General features: G+C 36.4%; 4 protein-coding genes across 6 annotated transcripts; all 4 read left to right on the top strand.

Annotated features, from left to right (window-relative positions):
• Positions 1 to 3,428: 3,428 nt before the first annotated feature.
• Positions 3,429 to 4,854, top strand: LOC110174100 (glandular kallikrein-3, submandibular-like). Its single transcript, XM_020940154.2, has 5 exons — positions 3,429 to 3,558; positions 3,627 to 3,777; positions 4,098 to 4,224; positions 4,292 to 4,546; positions 4,621 to 4,854. Exons 1-5 carry the CDS (start codon positions 3,480 to 3,482, stop codon positions 4,780 to 4,782), a joined length of 774 nt encoding a protein of 257 aa, XP_020795813.2. The 5' UTR covers positions 3,429 to 3,479; the 3' UTR covers positions 4,783 to 4,854.
• Positions 4,855 to 5,015: 161 nt separating this feature from the next.
• On the top strand, positions 5,016 to 6,622 carry LOC110174029 (duodenase-1-like). The gene is made up of 5 exons (XM_020940062.2): positions 5,016 to 5,507; positions 5,578 to 5,722; positions 5,806 to 5,938; positions 6,008 to 6,262; positions 6,351 to 6,622. Exons 1-5 carry the CDS (start codon positions 5,270 to 5,272, stop codon positions 6,516 to 6,518), a joined length of 939 nt encoding a protein of 312 aa, XP_020795721.2. The 5' UTR covers positions 5,016 to 5,269; the 3' UTR covers positions 6,519 to 6,622.
• A 695-nt stretch (positions 6,623 to 7,317) lies between these two features.
• Positions 7,318 to 12,788, top strand: LOC110174059 (granzyme B(G,H)-like). The gene is made up of 10 exons (XM_055164797.1): positions 7,318 to 7,348; positions 8,043 to 8,190; positions 9,577 to 9,712; positions 9,821 to 10,072; positions 10,142 to 10,291; positions 10,784 to 10,790; positions 11,018 to 11,171; positions 11,449 to 11,578; positions 11,654 to 11,908; positions 12,615 to 12,788. Exons 1-10 carry the CDS (start codon positions 7,318 to 7,320, stop codon positions 12,762 to 12,764), a joined length of 1,413 nt encoding a protein of 470 aa, XP_055020772.1. The 3' UTR covers positions 12,765 to 12,788.
• Positions 12,789 to 13,097: 309 nt separating this feature from the next.
• Positions 13,098 to 16,661, top strand: LOC110174074 (spindlin-1-like). Of its 3 annotated transcripts, XM_020940121.2 has the most exons (6): positions 13,103 to 13,297; positions 13,380 to 13,499; positions 13,822 to 13,860; positions 13,946 to 14,187; positions 14,276 to 14,509; positions 14,789 to 16,661. In XM_020940121.2, the coding sequence occupies exons 3-6, from the start codon at positions 13,829 to 13,831 to the stop codon at positions 14,992 to 14,994; spliced, it is 714 nt and encodes a 237-aa protein (XP_020795780.1). In that variant the 5' UTR covers positions 13,103 to 13,297; positions 13,380 to 13,499; positions 13,822 to 13,828; the 3' UTR covers positions 14,995 to 16,661. The 3 variants fall into 3 exon arrangements, with proteins under 3 accessions (XP_020795781.1, XP_020795780.1, XP_020795779.1); XM_020940122.2 differs by lacking the exon at positions 13,380 to 13,499 and having other exon boundaries at positions 13,098 to 13,297; XM_020940120.2 differs by having other exon boundaries at positions 13,103 to 13,499.
• The last annotated feature ends 26 nt before the right edge of the window (positions 16,662 to 16,687 follow it).

Here is a 16,687-nt window from a genome sequence, read left to right as displayed (position 1 = left end):
ATGACAATTGTAACAACAGTGGCCTCACTGAGGGCCATAGACTGATGGTCATTACAGTGAATAATTACAATATGTGCATTTATAACAGGTTAGAATGAGCCACAAAACCTTTATCAATGCTCAGATCTTCAATAAAAAACACTCAATATTTTATTACGGCCTTATGAAGGTAGATATAGCGATAGATAGAGAGATAGGTTAATACTTTATTGATTCCAAAGGAAATTTATTTTTTAATAATAATAATAATAATAATAACAATAATAATAATAATTAATTTGTAATAATAATAATAATAATAATAATAATAATTATTAATAATTATTATTATTATTATTATTATTATTATTATTATTATTAAAGCAGTAATTCATCATTCATAGAAATGTGTGTGTCCGTAGAACAGGTACAACAACCTGTCCCCAAATGTGCTGTTCGGTGAAAAAACAAGTTGCATGATTTTAAGTCAATGATGCCTGTTGGCCTAAATAGCAAATTGAAGATAAACTCTTTTAACAACTAAAATAATTTTAGTTGTTAAATATGTTCAATAGTTTTCTTATGTAATTGTGGGCTTCTACCCTTTTTCTTACCAGTATGATTATTCCATTCATTTTTGACAATACTAAAAATTTTATTTTGTTCTGAAATTCAAAATAAATAATTTCACAACAAATCTCTGTGATATACTTGGATATATAAAGGTCAGATTAACAGCACATATACAAAAAATGTGCCTTTTGGTGCTCTTCAGTGTAGGGACCAGTCTTATTTTGTACTTTTTGAATGCCTCAGTTTTTTCTACTTTTTTCTACTTTGTATATGAAATTAACACAACAGGAGGGTTAGAACTGGATTGGTTTAAGCACTGGTTTAACTGTTTAAAGCTGTACAAAAGTTAATAAATATAAACTTTTTGCTGACAAATATTTTTGTACTGTATGTAATGCTACATTTAAGATAATCCAACTACTGGTACTTTTTAATAAAAAAAAAAATAAAGTAAATAAAATATATTTACATGATGTTTGCTACTTGTTGTGAGTTTGCTAACCAAGTAAGATATCAGACCACATAAGATAACAGTCAAAACCAAACAGACAGATCTGATTACAACTTAACCAAGTGAAGAAGTCACATAAGGACATTCTTGGAAACAGGTCAGTTATTAAAGAGCTAAACCCAGACATGTTATATAGTGTTAACACTCTAATTGTAATTGTAACATGATTTTCTTCATTTGCTGTATTTTTTAATTTTGCACGCTGCCATAATCACACTCAATCAATCTGCAGGCTTCACATGAGTCAGTGGACTGTGTCTGAGCACAGGCATTACATACATAGGCATATTTAGGTTATATATAAGGTTTTATAGAACTAATTCAACATTGTGTCTTCATAGACAGGCAATTTGTCCATTGCATTAGAATTTAACTCTTTCAATGCTGCTGGTGCAACTAGCCAAAAACACTCATAATTCAAGAGGTTCAAGATTAAAGATGCAAGATTAGCCCAGAGATTCAAAACTGTGTGTGAAACACATATTAGTGCCCCAGATATGAACCAGACTTCAGACAACAGGAAATGTAAACAGGTGATGGAAAACCCTGACTGAAGAAGTTTCACTTATGCATGGCGTTCTAAGAATGTGGTCCCTTCATTCATTATGAGAACACAACCAAATTATGAAGAACTTTGCACAAAAACACAGTAAGAGTGAGAACTGCTAGCCAGGATGCCATGATAATTGATGAGCTCATACTGAGATGGAAGTATCAACTCAAACACAATAATACAAGTACTGATACTGCAGTCCTGATCTAACAATCATGAATGTTCACTAGTTAATCGCTCTGTTCAACTATCCACTACCTAGTTAAATTATTTCAAAATCTCTTTTATCAAATCAATCTTTATTTATAAAGCATTTTTCATACAAAAATTTACCACAAAGCACTTTACAGTCAATTAAAACAATCTCACATGCACAGTCTCATCCACATGTACACACACAGCAAAACACACACACTAAAATAATAGGTACAGATAAATGAGGCTGAGTACAGACAAACCAGTTGAGGAAGAACCATCAGACGAGCTATCTGCGCCAGGAGCAGAGAGGTGCCTGTGTCCACCAGGACACCGCCAAAGGTCCTAGGCGAGAGTAGGCCCAAACACCAACCCTCCATCAGTGATTAAAAAAAAAAAGTGGCAATCCTTTGCCATGGATTCTACCTGGATGACTGAGGGATTCTACACACATCAAACAATATGAGTAAAAAGCAGTTAGTTAGTTTACGTATTTAATGAGCAAAGAACAATAATATAAAACTTCTCCAACAACATGGTAAGCCTAAAAATAAATAAAATGCATGTAATAATAAACAAATAAAAAAATAAATATGAATCAAAAACTAAGCTAAAAAGGTGGGTCTTGAGCTTGCTCTTAAAAACATTCTCTTTGGCCCTGTGGTCCTCCTGTAGGCTGATAAGAGCCGTAGGACTGGAAAGACACCTCACTGTAAGTGTGACTGACAAGGAGCCTGCTGCAGGAGGAAAGCAGGTCTGCGAGGGTTCATAGGGCAAAAGCAGTTCTGAAAGATAAGAAGACCCACTACCATTAAGATGTTTAAAAAAAGAGTAAAAGAAGGTCCAGTCCTCTGGTCCTAGTTAGAGCATGGCTACTGAATTTTTGTAATAATAAAATACTGTTTTTAAGTAGACCAGAAAGCAGGGCATTAAAGTAGTCTCTTCAACTGGTGATAAAAGCATCAGTGTCTCTGTGTTGGCACATGAGAGAATGGGGCAGACTCGGGCTATTTTTCAGGTGAACCTATTTTTGTCGTTTTTAAAGTCAGTTCAGAGCTAATAACACCCAATGTTTTAACTTGTGGAGATGGATTAAAAGACTGTACTTGTAGTTTAGGTAAAAGTTTCTTTCTCTGGACCTCAGGACAGATGACTAAAAACCTTTAGTTTTGTCTTGGTTAAGCTGGAGAATGTTTTCTGTCATCCTAGATCTGATATATGAAATACAGTTAAAAAGAGCATCCATTGGCATGGTGTCATCAGAAGATATGGAGGTATAAAGCTGTATATTATCTACATAACTGTGGAAGTTAATTCCATATTTCCTGACAACACTGTCAAGAGGGTTAAAAATAACCTGAGACAAAGAACTATGAGATAACACCAAACTGTCAAGTGGTGATGCAAGCTCTTTGTAAAATAATCATACAGAATCTATAGTTTTGGAAATACATCAAATTAAACGATAATTACATGCCCCAGTGCTATGTAAAAACTGAAATAACACATTGATATAATGGCTAAGACAGACTGGTGCAATGATGATAAAAGTTGAGAGACTTAGATACTAATAGTCACACATCCTGAGTGACATCCTGTTTGCTAATATGGAGAGGATGAAGGTAAGATCGCTGATAAAGCAGCATTCTAATAAAAGACGATCAGTTGATGTTTTCTGCTGTTGTCAACATGTACACGGCCGTATCCTTCATACTGCTTTGTCTTCTCATCTCAAGCAGGCAAAATGGTAAGAAAAACAATTTAGTAAACCGATTTAGGCTTTGAGTTGATCTTGAGTATCCATTGTGTCTTGAGTGTTTGGAGGTAGGATCATTAATGGAGAGAGAGTTCCAGATGGGATCCTGCAGTACATGGCTTCTCTGCAGAACGACATAGGGAAACATTTATGTGGAGGCTTCCTCATTAGTGACTCGTTTGTGGTCACCGCAGCTCATTGTGAATATGGGTAAGTGTCTGTATAACTCAAATGTATTTTTTATCTCTCACATGTTTAAAAGAACATGGAACAATTTCTCTATTACTAAGTTCTAAGTTTTAACCTCAGGATGCAGATCAAATTGAGCAGCGGCTTCCAAACAGCAGCTAGTTTTCAAAAAGTCCAAATTGTTCTTAAACGTGATCTTGAGGTCTTATATTTGTAGTTATGTATGGTTATATTTTTAGGTGGAATCTCTTTATCCCACAAAAGAATCATTTGTTAGACACTGATGAAAACTGATAAAATTCTTATAAGAACAAAAGTCTTTATTATACTATATCTTTCAGCAAACCCAAAAGTGTTGTCCTTGGAACATCTGATCTTAGCAACGTTGATGATACTATGAGATACAGTATCAGGAAATGCAAAGCTCCTTTTACATTTGATCTTGGCTCAGACATGATGCTCCTTAAAGTAAGTATCATGTAATTATCTCAGCTAAAACACTATGCAAACTATACACTACTTTACTATTGTCCAGCTGTCCAGACCATGCCCACTCAAACCGGTGCCACTGCCCCCGCCTGAGGTAAAACTGCTTGAAGATGCCCAGTGCAGAGTGGCAGGCTGGGGATCAACCCAAACCAGTGGCTCTATGTCTGACAACCTGAGAATGGTGCAGGTCTCCATCATAAGTCACAAGATATGTTCAAATAAATGGGCTGAAGCTGATATAAAATTGCCAGACGACGTTATCTGTGCAGGGGGGTACAAGACAACGAAAGGATTCTGTCAGGTAAGGATTTCTATTCACAGCTATAGTTTGCTATACTTGTTAAATTGTTTTATATTTTTCTTTTTTTCTTTCAGGGAGATTCAGGTGGGCCACTGATCTGTAATGGAACAGCAGTTGGAGTTGTGTCTTTCAATTATTTAAGCATTTGTGACTATCCAACTTTCCCCAATGTTTACACAAGCCTGATTAAGTTCCTTCCCTGGATCAAAAATGTAGTCTCACAAAATGACTGCTAATTAATTCAGATGTGCTTGGATGATTATGGCACACCATTTTATACTTAAATAAAGCATTCTGTCATAATTCCATGTATATTTTCTACATGTATTCTGCTAACCCAAAAAGGAATTCATACAGTACCTCAAATTTTCTATTTAAAAATATATTAATTATAATTACATAAACATTGAATTAGTTGTTACAAATGGAATAGTTTAAAGAGTTTGGCAAGTATCCATCAATGAAAAGTTCTCAACATTAACATGTAACAACCAACAATAGACAAAACTTGAATAATTATGGTTACACCTTTAAAAGTGCACTATTCTGGAGCTAAAACAAATAAACAAATAAATGCAATATTGATATGTGTAATACAATACACCAGACTATCCAGGCAAAGCAATAACATCTCCAGGAAATACATAGATCCTCCACCAGAAAAGTTATGTGGAGCATGTTTTTCCTCTATTATACAGAATTAACATTTTAGACAAAACCCAAATGCAAAGACTGCCATTCCAAATCAAGAACATAGTTGCTTTCTCTATCAAATTCAAAAACTACTTGATACAAAGATATGGTGTGGGATGCACTCTAAGATGCAGATCAGTTATGACTCACACTGATACTGCATTTACGTCTGCATATAAGGGCCCACCCAGTCAACAGTCTACAAGCACCATGCATCCCTACCACAAGCTTATGCTGATTCTGCTACTGGCGGGTGGGGGTCAAACAGGTGAGACTTCTACTTAAGTCATACATAAGCTTGTTAGTTACAATGTATTAACTTATTCTTCTTCATTCAGCACATGGGGCTAAGATCATAAACGGCCACCCAGTCCCAGACAACGTAATGTTGTACATGGCATCTCTGCAGAATGACAGTGGACACATGTGTGGAGGTTTCCTGGTCAAAGACAACTTTGTACTAACTGCCGCTCACTGTGACAAGTAAGTTGTTGCATCTTCAGCCATTTATTTATTACAGTGGACTATATATAAGCTTTGAAATTAAACATGTTTTGATTTTTTAGGGTTTTAAGTGTGGTTCTTGGAACACACCACCTCAACTCTGCCTCCAATGATATGAGATATAATGTGCTGAAAAAGTGCAAGCATCCAGACTATGTGAATGCCGCTTCGGGGAATGATATCATGCTTCTTAAGGTTAGTATTTAAATAAAGTATAGTGTCAAAAATTTTACCAAAGTAACCTAAATGTGAACATTTCTGCAGCTATCTCGAACTGCTCAAGGCGCTAAGGTCAAGGTCATTGATCTTCCAGAAAGTCCAGTTACATCTCTGGCAGACAAAACCTGTGAGGTTGCAGGATGGGGTTATGAGGTCAGCCAAGGTAAACCTGTGAATGACCTGAAGAAAACAAGTGTCAAGATCTTCTCTGAGGATGAATGTGAGAGGAGATTGAACAAAGCTTTCCCTCACAACACCATCTGTGCGGGCGGAGCTAACACTAGCAAGGGATTCTGCCAGGTACTCTGTCACATGAACACAATTTCACTTTTAATAATAATTAAAAAATAAATAAACATAAAAATAAACATATTTCTTCTGCTTTTAGGGTGACTCAGGTGGTCCCCTGGTGTGCAAAGGTGTTCCAGTCGGCATTGTGTCCTTCAACCTAAAAGATTGTTCATATAATAATGGAAAAGGTTTCCCCAATGTGTACACTGATATTTCTCCCTTTCTTTCCTGGATCAATGACATTTTGAACAGAGGGGACTGTTAATTACGGTAGCTGGTTCAAGCTTGTTTAGTTTAGTGTCCAATTATACTAGGTCTGCATTGGAAAACAACATAACAATTATAATAAAAACCTTGTTGCAACAGTCACGGTTTTGTGTAATAATTTCACCAAAGTATTTATATGGAAGAATTTCTCTGATATAATTGTTGATAAATTTTGATCATTTCAAACCTCTGAGAACCTTTTTAACATTGTTTTTGGAATATTTAATCTATGTCACGATTGAGTATTGTATATTTAAAATAATTAATATAGATTAATTTGGAAACCACCTGATGCAGCAAATGACTCAAATCAAGTCACAAGATTAAATGTAATTCACATTAATAACTAATAAATAATAATAATACTGTAATAATAAAATAAAAAAAAATTGAACTTTATTAAAGAAGCTTCTCTCACACATCGGTGTGGTGATGTGGGGCTTTGGGACAGTATGTGTTAGGGGCCTAGTGGTAAAATCACCTACCTATCAAGTAATAGGCAGGCCATTCTTTAATAGAACAATAAAAACATTTAATCCTCAAGAAAATATGGTCAAATAATAAAAAACTATATAAGTGCACCACTTCTGTTTTATGAACCTGATGAAAAAACTCCAGTAAATGAATGAATGAATGAATAAATAAATAAATAAATAAATAAATAAATAAAACATGCAGTTAACCATATAATATGCCTCCAATTATAGACTTTCCATAAATATAAGCAAACTTCAAAATTCACCCAATGTCAACTTTGATATTTTGATTAGAGTTCACACGAAAAAGAGCTTTTAAAAATGATTACAACTCTGAGAAGCAGACACTGTGGTCAGTGCGGCTTCAAAATATAGCAACCACTATCTTCCATCATCTCTCCATCATCATTTCATATCAATTTGAGTGACCTACTTTCAATTCAAAAAATCAGATAAGTACCATTACAAACAAAATCCAGTGAATGTGTAAAATATTCACTCATGTATTCTCTTGTAACATGAATGTCAACAGAAGGTTTTTGAGCAACTAACGGTAATGCTTACAGAAGTGATGGTGAATATGACCCAAGAGTCCACACACACTATTTTCAACTCTATGTAATGCCATGGTATTTGTACACAAAGCCTACTTTCACACTGAAATAATATCAATTATAACTGCATTATTCAAAGCATTGAGCAAAAGCTGAAACAATATCATGCCCACTAAAATATGATTAATCTTTCACAAAACCATACTTTCATACTTTAACTGAAGAATTTTGAGTATTCTAGAAATGTGATTATCTTTATGTCTATTTAAGCAACATTTTGTGTGTTTCGGCTTGTACAGTGTGTAGCTTCTGGTTTGATAAACATCTCCCCTGCTGACTGACTGAGAATGTAAATAGGTGACATAGTGTTTCTACTTACCAAAGGCACTGAAGGATGCTCCATCCATAAATCATCACAGTGTTTCTCTGTGTTTCCACCGCAGATTGGTGGGTCTTTGTCTGTTTCATTTTAAGTTCTTTCTTTCTTTGCAGTGACTGGGAGTGTGATAGTAAATGGAGACACACTTTCAGATGGAGCCATGCAGTACATGGCCTCAGTGCAGAACCCGATGGGTCATGCGTGTGGAGGCTTTTTAGTGAGTGATCAGTTTTTTCTCACTGCAGCTCACTGTTTTGAAGAGTAGGTAACTCAAGTTACCAGAAAATGTAACTATGTCTTATTTTTCTATCTTGTACCTGTGATTTAGCGTTCCAAAACATGTTATTCAGGGCAGTCCCCAACTTGGAAAATGGACAAGTGTTGAAACTGGGAATAAGGTGAAGCACCCGTCTTTTGAAAAAATGGCATTGGGGAATGAGCTGCTGCTGCTTAAAGTATGTACAAACTCAAAAACACGATTAACATAATTGAAAATGAATTACTTACATGCATACTTTAACTTTTTAAAGAAAAAAAATTGAGCTGGGAAAAAGCATACAAACAGTACAACTTCCAGCTGTGGACATGAAAGTCAAAGCACATGATTCATGTCAGGTTGCAGGATGGGGAGCAACACATATAGGTGGTACAGATGTTAAACACTTAATGGTCACCAATGTGTCCAACCACCTGTAAGAAACAATGTCACGACCTTCCACGCAATGTTAACCTGTGGTGGAGAATACTGCAAGAACAGATGATTTCTCCAGGTAATGAAACATCAGAAAATGGCCAGATCCCATGTATTAAGTGATGCAGTGCTAAATTATACTATGTTTAAGGTGACTTTGGTGGCCCTTTGGTGTGCAACAACATTGCCATTGAACTCTCATGTTGGGAAACCACAGAACAGATATCAAATATATGACTGGAGGATCAAAATGTAGGCTTGGCACATTTTTTTATGCAAAATTGGCTTTTTGGGCTTTTTTGCACTGCATTCTGGGAGATAGAAATTATACCAAGTGTGGTGCCCAAGAGATACAAATCTCCCCCACTTGAGGCAGTATAAAAGCGGCACAGGTTCCTCATACTAATGTTGGCAGTTAAGATGCAACGTCAACAAATGATTACTGTGTTGGTCCTACTCTTCTGTTTACAGCAGATTGGTGAGTCACTGGTTTCTTCAACTGAAGTAACTCGAATTTACATTTTAAACATTTTAACAGTAGCAGCAGTTGATGGGAGAAGGAGGACTAGTAATAACTGTAGCACTCAGATGTATAGTTCTAGTACCTGCTGCAAGTTGTAGAAATATGGCACTAGTAACAGCAGACGTAACTTCCACTTTTGTTTTTGTTTTTTATCAGATTTTACAAATGGTGCTGATTTACATTTGATAATAACACTTGTTTCTTTGCAGTGACTGGGAGCGTCATAGTAAATGGAGATATTGTCCCAAGTGAAGAAATGCAGTACATGGCTTCACTCCAGAACCGCCATGGTCGTCATGTGTGTGGGGGTGTCTTAGTGAGTGACAACTTTGTCCTCACTGCAGCTCACTGTTTTGATGAGTATGTACAAATCTCTCAATGTGCAATATTTTGCTATTGTGGCCTTACTTTTCAACTTGTCTCTCTTACCTAGTCAACCCGTCCGTGTTGTCCTGGGTAAACACAACCTCAAAGAATCTAATAAAGGACAAACCATTGATATTGAAAAGTTTTTCAAGCATGATTCGTATAAAGACGTGGGCTTTGGGAATGATTTGATGCTGCTAAAAGTATGTACGACACAGACTTTTCTCAGTGCAATACAAAATACTGTTCCTTGAGTAGAAAAAAACCCTGAAGAATTGAATATAAGTATAATATTTATATTTCTTTTTTAGCTGAATAAAAATCCTGAGGAAAACGGTGTGAAAAAAATAGACCTCCCAACTCAGAATATGAAAGTCAAAGCAAATGATCTGTGCCAAGTCGCAGGATGGGGAGCAACACAGACACATGGTGTAAATGCCAACGTGCTGATGGCCACTGAGGTGCCCATTATAGACATGAAAACCTGTAAGGAGGTGTGGCATCACCTTCCACACAATGTCATTTGTGCTGGAGGATACAACACCACGAAGGGATTTTGTCAGGTAAAAAAATGTCAAACTATTTCAAACCCATGGAAAACAATTGTGGATTTAATTATACTCTGCTTTTAGGGTGATTCTGGAGGTCCCCTAGTATGCAAAAATACTGCAGTGGGAGTTGTATCTTTCAACAGACATAACAACTGTACCTACAAAAAAGAAGCTCCCAACGTGTTTGTCGACATTTCCAAATACATGGATTGGATCTTAAAAACTATTAGCGTCAACTAAAAACATGTATAAAAATGTGCTTTGTGTACAGAATGCAAAATAAAAGATTCATTATTTAGTTTCTGTGTATTACTGGGATGTGGTAGGGGGTAGGACCTGCATATAAGCCTGGGGAATTTGAAAACATTACAGTCTTATCAGGAGTGCGAAGTAGTTTATTATCAATACTCCCGTTGCTGTAAATAAGAAGAGTGTTTGCATATACATAAAGTGTTGCAGCAGTACTTAACTTGTAACTAAGTATATTTTAGCTATGTAATAGTCCACGAAAGTACAACTGCACAAATGTCCAGCACTCTCCACATTAATTGTGTGTTGTAGTGTAGTGGTAGTAATGCTAATTTTATTTATTTATTTATTATTATTATTATTTCTTTTTTTTTTATAGGTATAAACTTGTTACGGCTTAGACAGGACATAAAATAGAAGAAGTTAATTTGCATCATGTCTTGCAGCATACTCTGTTGACATTTATTCTTACAGTTTTCTGGTGAAAATGGCTGTTGACACATGCACTGAAGCAATACCACAAAATAAGTAAGATGGTTCTTTAAAACGACCAGTCCAATCCTGCAACATCTATATTGACTGAAATCACCATGGCAATAAAATCAATGGTGTTGTTCTTATCTGTGGTCCACTGGGGTAAGCAGCCTTATAGTACTTTGATAGACCACATTGTGAGGTGATTAAATGAGTATAATACCTTGCATGTAGGAGCAGATGGATCACGCATTGTTGGAGGCAGAGAAGCGGTGCCCCACTCTCGGCCGTACATTGCTTCGCTGCAGTCGCGCGGAAGACACATCTGTGGAGGACTCCTGGTCAAAGAAGATTTTGTGCTCACAGCAGCTCACTGTCTGACACCTGTGTAAGATAATACCACAAACTTCAGTTTTACTTGATAATGGGACAATCAGTGATAATTATTTTTTGTAATTTCAATTCCAAATTACATGTTTGAATATTTGAATAATCATTGTGGTATCGAAAACTGGTATTGAGCCTTTTCATTAGTATCAAAATTAACTTTGCAATTTTAGTGTTGTGACAACACTACCTCCAATCATTTCTATTATTAACACTGAAGATATTTAACAGTCATGTTTTACCAAAATTTTAAACACTGACACAATTGTACTTTTTAGGCCATACACGGTCGTACTAGGAGCTCACTCACTTGCTGCTAATGAATCTTCAAAACAGACTTTCACTACTGTGAGATCTATTTCACATCCTAACTATATCGGACATGCCAATGACATCATGCTCCTTAGGGTAAGAATTAAATACCACATCATCTTAGATTACACACAAAAAATACTAATTATAATTTTTTGTGATTCCCCTCAGCTAAATACCACAGCTAAGCTTACTGCAGCCGTTCAGCTCATTCCTCTGCAAAGGGGACGGCTTAGAGCTGGGGGTAAGTGCATCACTGCTGGATGGGGAGACATCGGTGATAACAACACCTATCCAAACAGGTTGCGGGAGGTCAATGTCACCATCCTGTCACAGAGAAGCTGTAGTGGAAGATGGGGAGCAGTCCCCATCACACGGAGCATGGTCTGTGGCACCGGAATGGACAACTTTCAGGGATTCTGCTCAGTAAGACATGTTTTTATACCAATCAGGCAAAGCTTTATGATCACACTGTGATCCCATCAGCAGTTGAGAAATTAATTGAGTTACTTATTGAGTAAAGACAATAATGTTATTGTTTCTAATGGTGTGAGAGTGTTAGTTTATTATGCAAAAGTAAGTACACTATTGTGGAGGTCACCTGAACAGCCTTGCACGTCCCTACATAGTTTTTCTTTATTTCTTTTTTAATGGTTCGCTTCATTCCAGCTATTTCCAGCAGAGGGTGCACTACTTCCATGCACTAAAGCCCTTTTCAGAATGTATGAACCTTTGCCGTTTTCAGTTACTAGTTGTTAATACCTAATATACTGTTATACACGTTATACTATTATACAATTAATGTGATACGCATCTACAAGTGACCAGAAGAAGGACAAAACAGAATAAGGCTCACTAAGCATGATTATTAACAACTGTATTAACAACTGTAATTTAATGAAAAGGGCTTTAGTGCTTGGAAGTAGTGCACCCTCTGTTGGAAATTGTTGGATAAACTATATATATTATATATATATATATATATATATATATATATATATATATATATATATATATATATATATATATATATATATATATATATATATATATATATAATCATATCGTATTGTCTGATTAACAAGTGACTTGTAGCGATGTTCTCCAAGTAGTGACAATATTCTCTACTCAGGGCGACTCGGGCGGACCTCTTGTGTGCGACGGTGCTGCTGCAGGTGTTGTCTCCTTCTCTGGCCGCCGATGTGGAAATCCCAGGACACCTGATGTGTACACACGCATATCATCATTCAGAGATTGGATTTTAAGTGTTGTAAACAATTAGGCACTGATGGCGTAAATTATGTAAGAGAAGTAAACATACAGGCTTTACTATAGCCTGAATTACCTACCTTTCTTTTCTTCCACAATGTGCACTTGTTTGTAAAATGTGCTATAGAAATAAAGTGTCTTGGATTATGTCTTTTTGCCACAGCATTGCTTTTTATGTGTATTTTGTTGAATATGATAGTAATTTATGAATGTAACAATCTTGTATCTTGACAATCTTAACATTCGGGCAAACAACCCATTTATAATTTAACAACAGATTATTTTAGAAAGTAAATATTTCTAATTTAGTACAAATAATACATTTGGGACAGCATTTCCCACAAAGCTTTGCGCGGATCTTAGCATCTTCTCCTTACGCAGCAATGACAAATGGCTTACTGGGAACTGGTGTTTTTCCCCCGATACTGATGAAATCCCAGAGATTTCGCGAGATTTTACACTCACATGCGGTTGCTTTTATAATACGTTTATGTGACTACCATGAACATTAGCGACTACCTGTACAGCTGTGGTCCCAGCCAAAAGGTAAAGGATAGATGTTAAAATTGTGAACGGTAGCTCCGATAACCGCTATTAGCCACTAACAGAAAAGCGTGTGACTGCCTAGCCTCCTCTGTAGCCTGTAGTCTGCTGCAGTGAAGAAGAGGCTCTGCTAGGTCAAATGAGTGTTGTTGATTACCGCCTTCACAGCATTCACTGCCAGGTGTTGCTCTTCACTCATTGACAGGTGGGCTATGTCATGACACAAACTCACATTGGCATGTCAGAAAGTAGAACTGCAGACAGGAGTGTGAGAGACAGAAAACAGACTCAACCTCTGTGCAAGCACTTGCTAATGCTACAGATAGTGTAGTGTGTGTAGTGTGTGTGTGTGTGTGTGTGTGTGTGTGTGTGTGTGTGTGTGTGTGTATATATGCTAATTTAACATAAGGGTATAGGCGGCTGTTCCGTCACAATTACTGATAAGGCTGTAGTCTACAGCATTGACTCAGGTTGGTCTTTTGCCATTTGTCTCAAGTTAAACTGGTTGTTTTTTTTCTTCTTTTAAGTCTTTGAATGTCTGGAGGGATGTCCAAGAAAAGGGGCAGGTGTGTGCAGCTCCTATCTGTAATTATAACTGTAACTATCTGTATCTAAAATAAAGTTTGAAAACGTTCATGTTTTTATTTCCAGAAAGCGTAGCAGTGGGGAACTGAGTGACACAATAGATCCTAACAGCATTCTGGGACTACGTATTCAACATAACTGGCGTGAGAAAGGAAACCAAAGCAAATGGAAGGGAACAGTACTTGAAAGACTAAGTGTAAACCCATCTCTTTACATGGTTAAGTATGACGGCTTTGACTGTGTCTATGGTATAGAGCTGTTCAGAGATGAACGTGTGTCCAACCTACAAGTGTTATCTGAAAAAGTCGGTATGTCTGTTTCTCTATACTTGTAGTTCTTCTATCTCAGAATTCATTTATTACACATATCTTACCCATGTCAATTACATCCATACAGTAAATAATAAGCTCAAGATCCCTCCTGGAGCAGAGGAGCTCGTGGGAAAGGCTGTGGAGCATCTGTTTGAGAAGGAGGATGGAGAGAAGAATGAATGGAGAGGAATGGTCCTCTCCAGAGCTCCAGTAATGACCCACTGGTATTATATAACATATGAAAAGGACCCAGTCCTTTATATGTACCAGCTGTGGGATGACTATGCTGACGGAGACCTTAGGATACTGCCTGAAGCAGGTACTGCTAATCCCTGTTTTATTAAGAGATATTGTTTATGAATATTAGTTTAAAGTCATAATTTGTCGGTTTTTGGATGACTGAATGACTCATGAAAATCAATTATCTGTGTTCCCCATGTGATTTCTCACTTTAAAACGGGCTTTTGAGTAGCTACTTAACAGAGATCAAAAACTTCTCAGATCAAATAAATAAAATATGCAACTATCTGGAAGTATAAGAAAAGAATGGGGAAATCATCAAGTATATATTTATTTATTTTATTTTATTTTTTTTCAGAAAACAAGCACTTGTTGCCCCCAGATAGAAAGCCAGGAGAGGAGACAGAGAGCCTGGTCGGAAAACAAGTGGAGTATGTCACCGATAAGGGCTTGAAAAGAACTGGTCTGGTAATCTACCAGGTCCCAGCCAAACCCTCTGTGTACTACATAAAATATGATGATGACTTTCATATTCACGTTTATGACTTAGTTAAAACCACTTAGAAACAAAATTCTCATTGTCATTTTGAAAGCCATTTCAGGTTTAAAGGTTAACCATTGCCGTTCGGAGGAAAGTGCAATATTATTTTTTAATATAGTAGTATTGTTGAACTACTTTAAGCTTTGAGAAAGTGACTTTCTTTTGCCATTGCTGCTTTAGTTTTAGATTTATACTTTATATTTGGGCAGTTTGTGGTAACACCTCCAAAGAGCTATATAATGCTTTATATTATCCATAATACCCCAAAAAACGATGGTATAACAGGATAGCTACAGTTTACTACAGTTTAATTGATGGAATGCCCTCATTCAAAAAAATTCTTTATGGTGAAATCGGTGTGTATATTTGTTGTATGACCAAAACAAGGCACTTTCTGGGAATTATGGAAGCACACACAATAGCATGCTGCCTCTGGTCTCAAACAGGCCAGAGGGTTGTAAGGATTAAGATTTGTTTTCTGCATTTTACTATGAGCCAAAACATATTTCTTCTTTTTTATTTCTTTAAGGATTCCTGCAAGCACTGCATTTTATCATATTCTGCACACTCATGCCATAAATCCCATAGGTGAGGCCTCATGAAACTTCATGAATATTTTGGGGCGTTTCATTCAAATAATACTGGGTTTTATCCGCCACATTTATCACCAGCTACTCATGCATACCACAGGATCAGAAAGTTAATAAACATTAAAAACACGCCCCCTGCGCTGTACACACAGATATACACCAAAATATACACCCACTTCACTGCAATCTTAGTAAATGAGGGCCACTGTACTTTGGCAAGGAAACATTTATTCTAATGAATTAAGTGCCTTGAAGCTTGTAGTTTTGCACCCAAGTATTTTTTTGTCTATGTTGCTACCTGTTCTTTGTTTAGCACAACTTTACATCAAAACTGGAGGTTCTTAAACAATAGGCCCATGTGTTTGTGTGCTAAACAATATGACCTGAAATGGTTATTTGCTACTTGAATGATTAATCAGCTTGAATGCACAACAAATACGTGTAGCAGTCTACTCTAAAGTTGTAGTAATTTGTATGATAGGCAGTACTATTTTTGCTGTGTTGAAAATGTTCATTTATAATGTCATAACAGCAATAGCTTTTTGAAAGTGAGGCTGTATTTATCTGAATACATGACATGTATTATAACTGGTGAAATGGTGAAAATATTGCAATTACTCCAAGACATAGACTAAATAGCTTATTTATTAATGACAGTAATCTTTGTGTTCCACTTTTTGGCTTTGCTTCTATTTAGTTGTAACCCTCACGCTGCAAATTTATTTTCTCGCCTGGCGAGAAAATGCATTTTTGGGTCTGACTGACCCACCCCAAGAGAGCAGGAAGGAACAAAAAGTTTTCTTTGGGTCTATGTGACCCCCAGGAGAACGCGAGGGTTACAAATAAGCCTGCATGCACCATCTTATATGACAAACTTGTTAGTTCATGGTGTATGGTGGGCTCAGAGTACTCAGTCACACTTATGTAAATTCACATTAATGTTCAATACATTATTACAGCTATAGTGCCGCAATGTCAAGGACTAGTTTTGACTTTGTGAGGTACACTTATCACTCATGTTGCATCATCAATCAGCGTGGGTTTGTGTTATTAAAATAAAAATGAAAAATTGTGTTTTCCATATTTTGATGAAACACCCCCCCCCCCCCTTTTTTTTTTTTTTAAA

The sequence above is a fragment of the Boleophthalmus pectinirostris genome, unplaced genomic scaffold (genome assembly GCF_026225935.1).
Source record: "Boleophthalmus pectinirostris isolate CB_2022bp ecotype Guang Dong unplaced genomic scaffold, ASM2622593v1 HiC_scaffold_7, whole genome shotgun sequence".
NCBI lineage: Eukaryota > Metazoa > Chordata > Actinopteri > Gobiiformes > Gobiidae > Boleophthalmus > Boleophthalmus pectinirostris.
The sequence above is the reverse complement of the archived record's forward strand: the minus strand, read 5'-3'. Positions and strand labels throughout refer to the sequence as shown.

Excerpts from the sequence above, each read along its gene's own strand:
- LOC110174100 (XM_020940154.2), top strand. The coding sequence starts at position 3,480 with ATGTTTTCTGCTGTTGTCAACATGTACACGGCCGTATCCTTCATACTG. Across the intron at positions 3,559-3,626 it reads CATCTCAAGCAGGCAAAATG|TGTTTGGAGGTAGGATCATT; the intron begins GTAAGAAAAACA and ends TTGTGTCTTGAG. Across the intron at positions 4,547-4,620 it reads CAACGAAAGGATTCTGTCAG|GGAGATTCAGGTGGGCCACT; the intron begins GTAAGGATTTCT and ends TTTTTCTTTCAG.
- LOC110174029 (XM_020940062.2), top strand. The coding sequence starts at position 5,270 with ATGCAAAGACTGCCATTCCAAATCAAGAACATAGTTGCTTTCTCTATC. Across the intron at positions 5,723-5,805 it reads ACTGCCGCTCACTGTGACAA|GGTTTTAAGTGTGGTTCTTG; the intron begins GTAAGTTGTTGC and ends TTGATTTTTTAG. Across the intron at positions 6,263-6,350 it reads CTAGCAAGGGATTCTGCCAG|GGTGACTCAGGTGGTCCCCT; the intron begins GTACTCTGTCAC and ends TTCTGCTTTTAG.
- LOC110174059 (XM_055164797.1), top strand. The coding sequence starts at position 7,318 with ATGATTACAACTCTGAGAAGCAGACACTGTG. Across the intron at positions 7,349-8,042 it reads TCTGAGAAGCAGACACTGTG|TGACTGGGAGTGTGATAGTA; the intron begins GTCAGTGCGGCT and ends CTTTCTTTGCAG. Across the intron at positions 11,172-11,448 it reads GCTCACTGTCTGACACCTGT|GCCATACACGGTCGTACTAG; the intron begins GTAAGATAATAC and ends TGTACTTTTTAG.
- LOC110174074 (XM_020940122.2), top strand. The coding sequence starts at position 13,829 with ATGTCTGGAGGGATGTCCAAGAAAAGGGGCAG. Across the intron at positions 14,188-14,275 it reads AGTGTTATCTGAAAAAGTCG|TAAATAATAAGCTCAAGATC; the intron begins GTATGTCTGTTT and ends ACATCCATACAG. Across the intron at positions 14,510-14,788 it reads TAGGATACTGCCTGAAGCAG|AAAACAAGCACTTGTTGCCC; the intron begins GTACTGCTAATC and ends ATTTTTTTTCAG.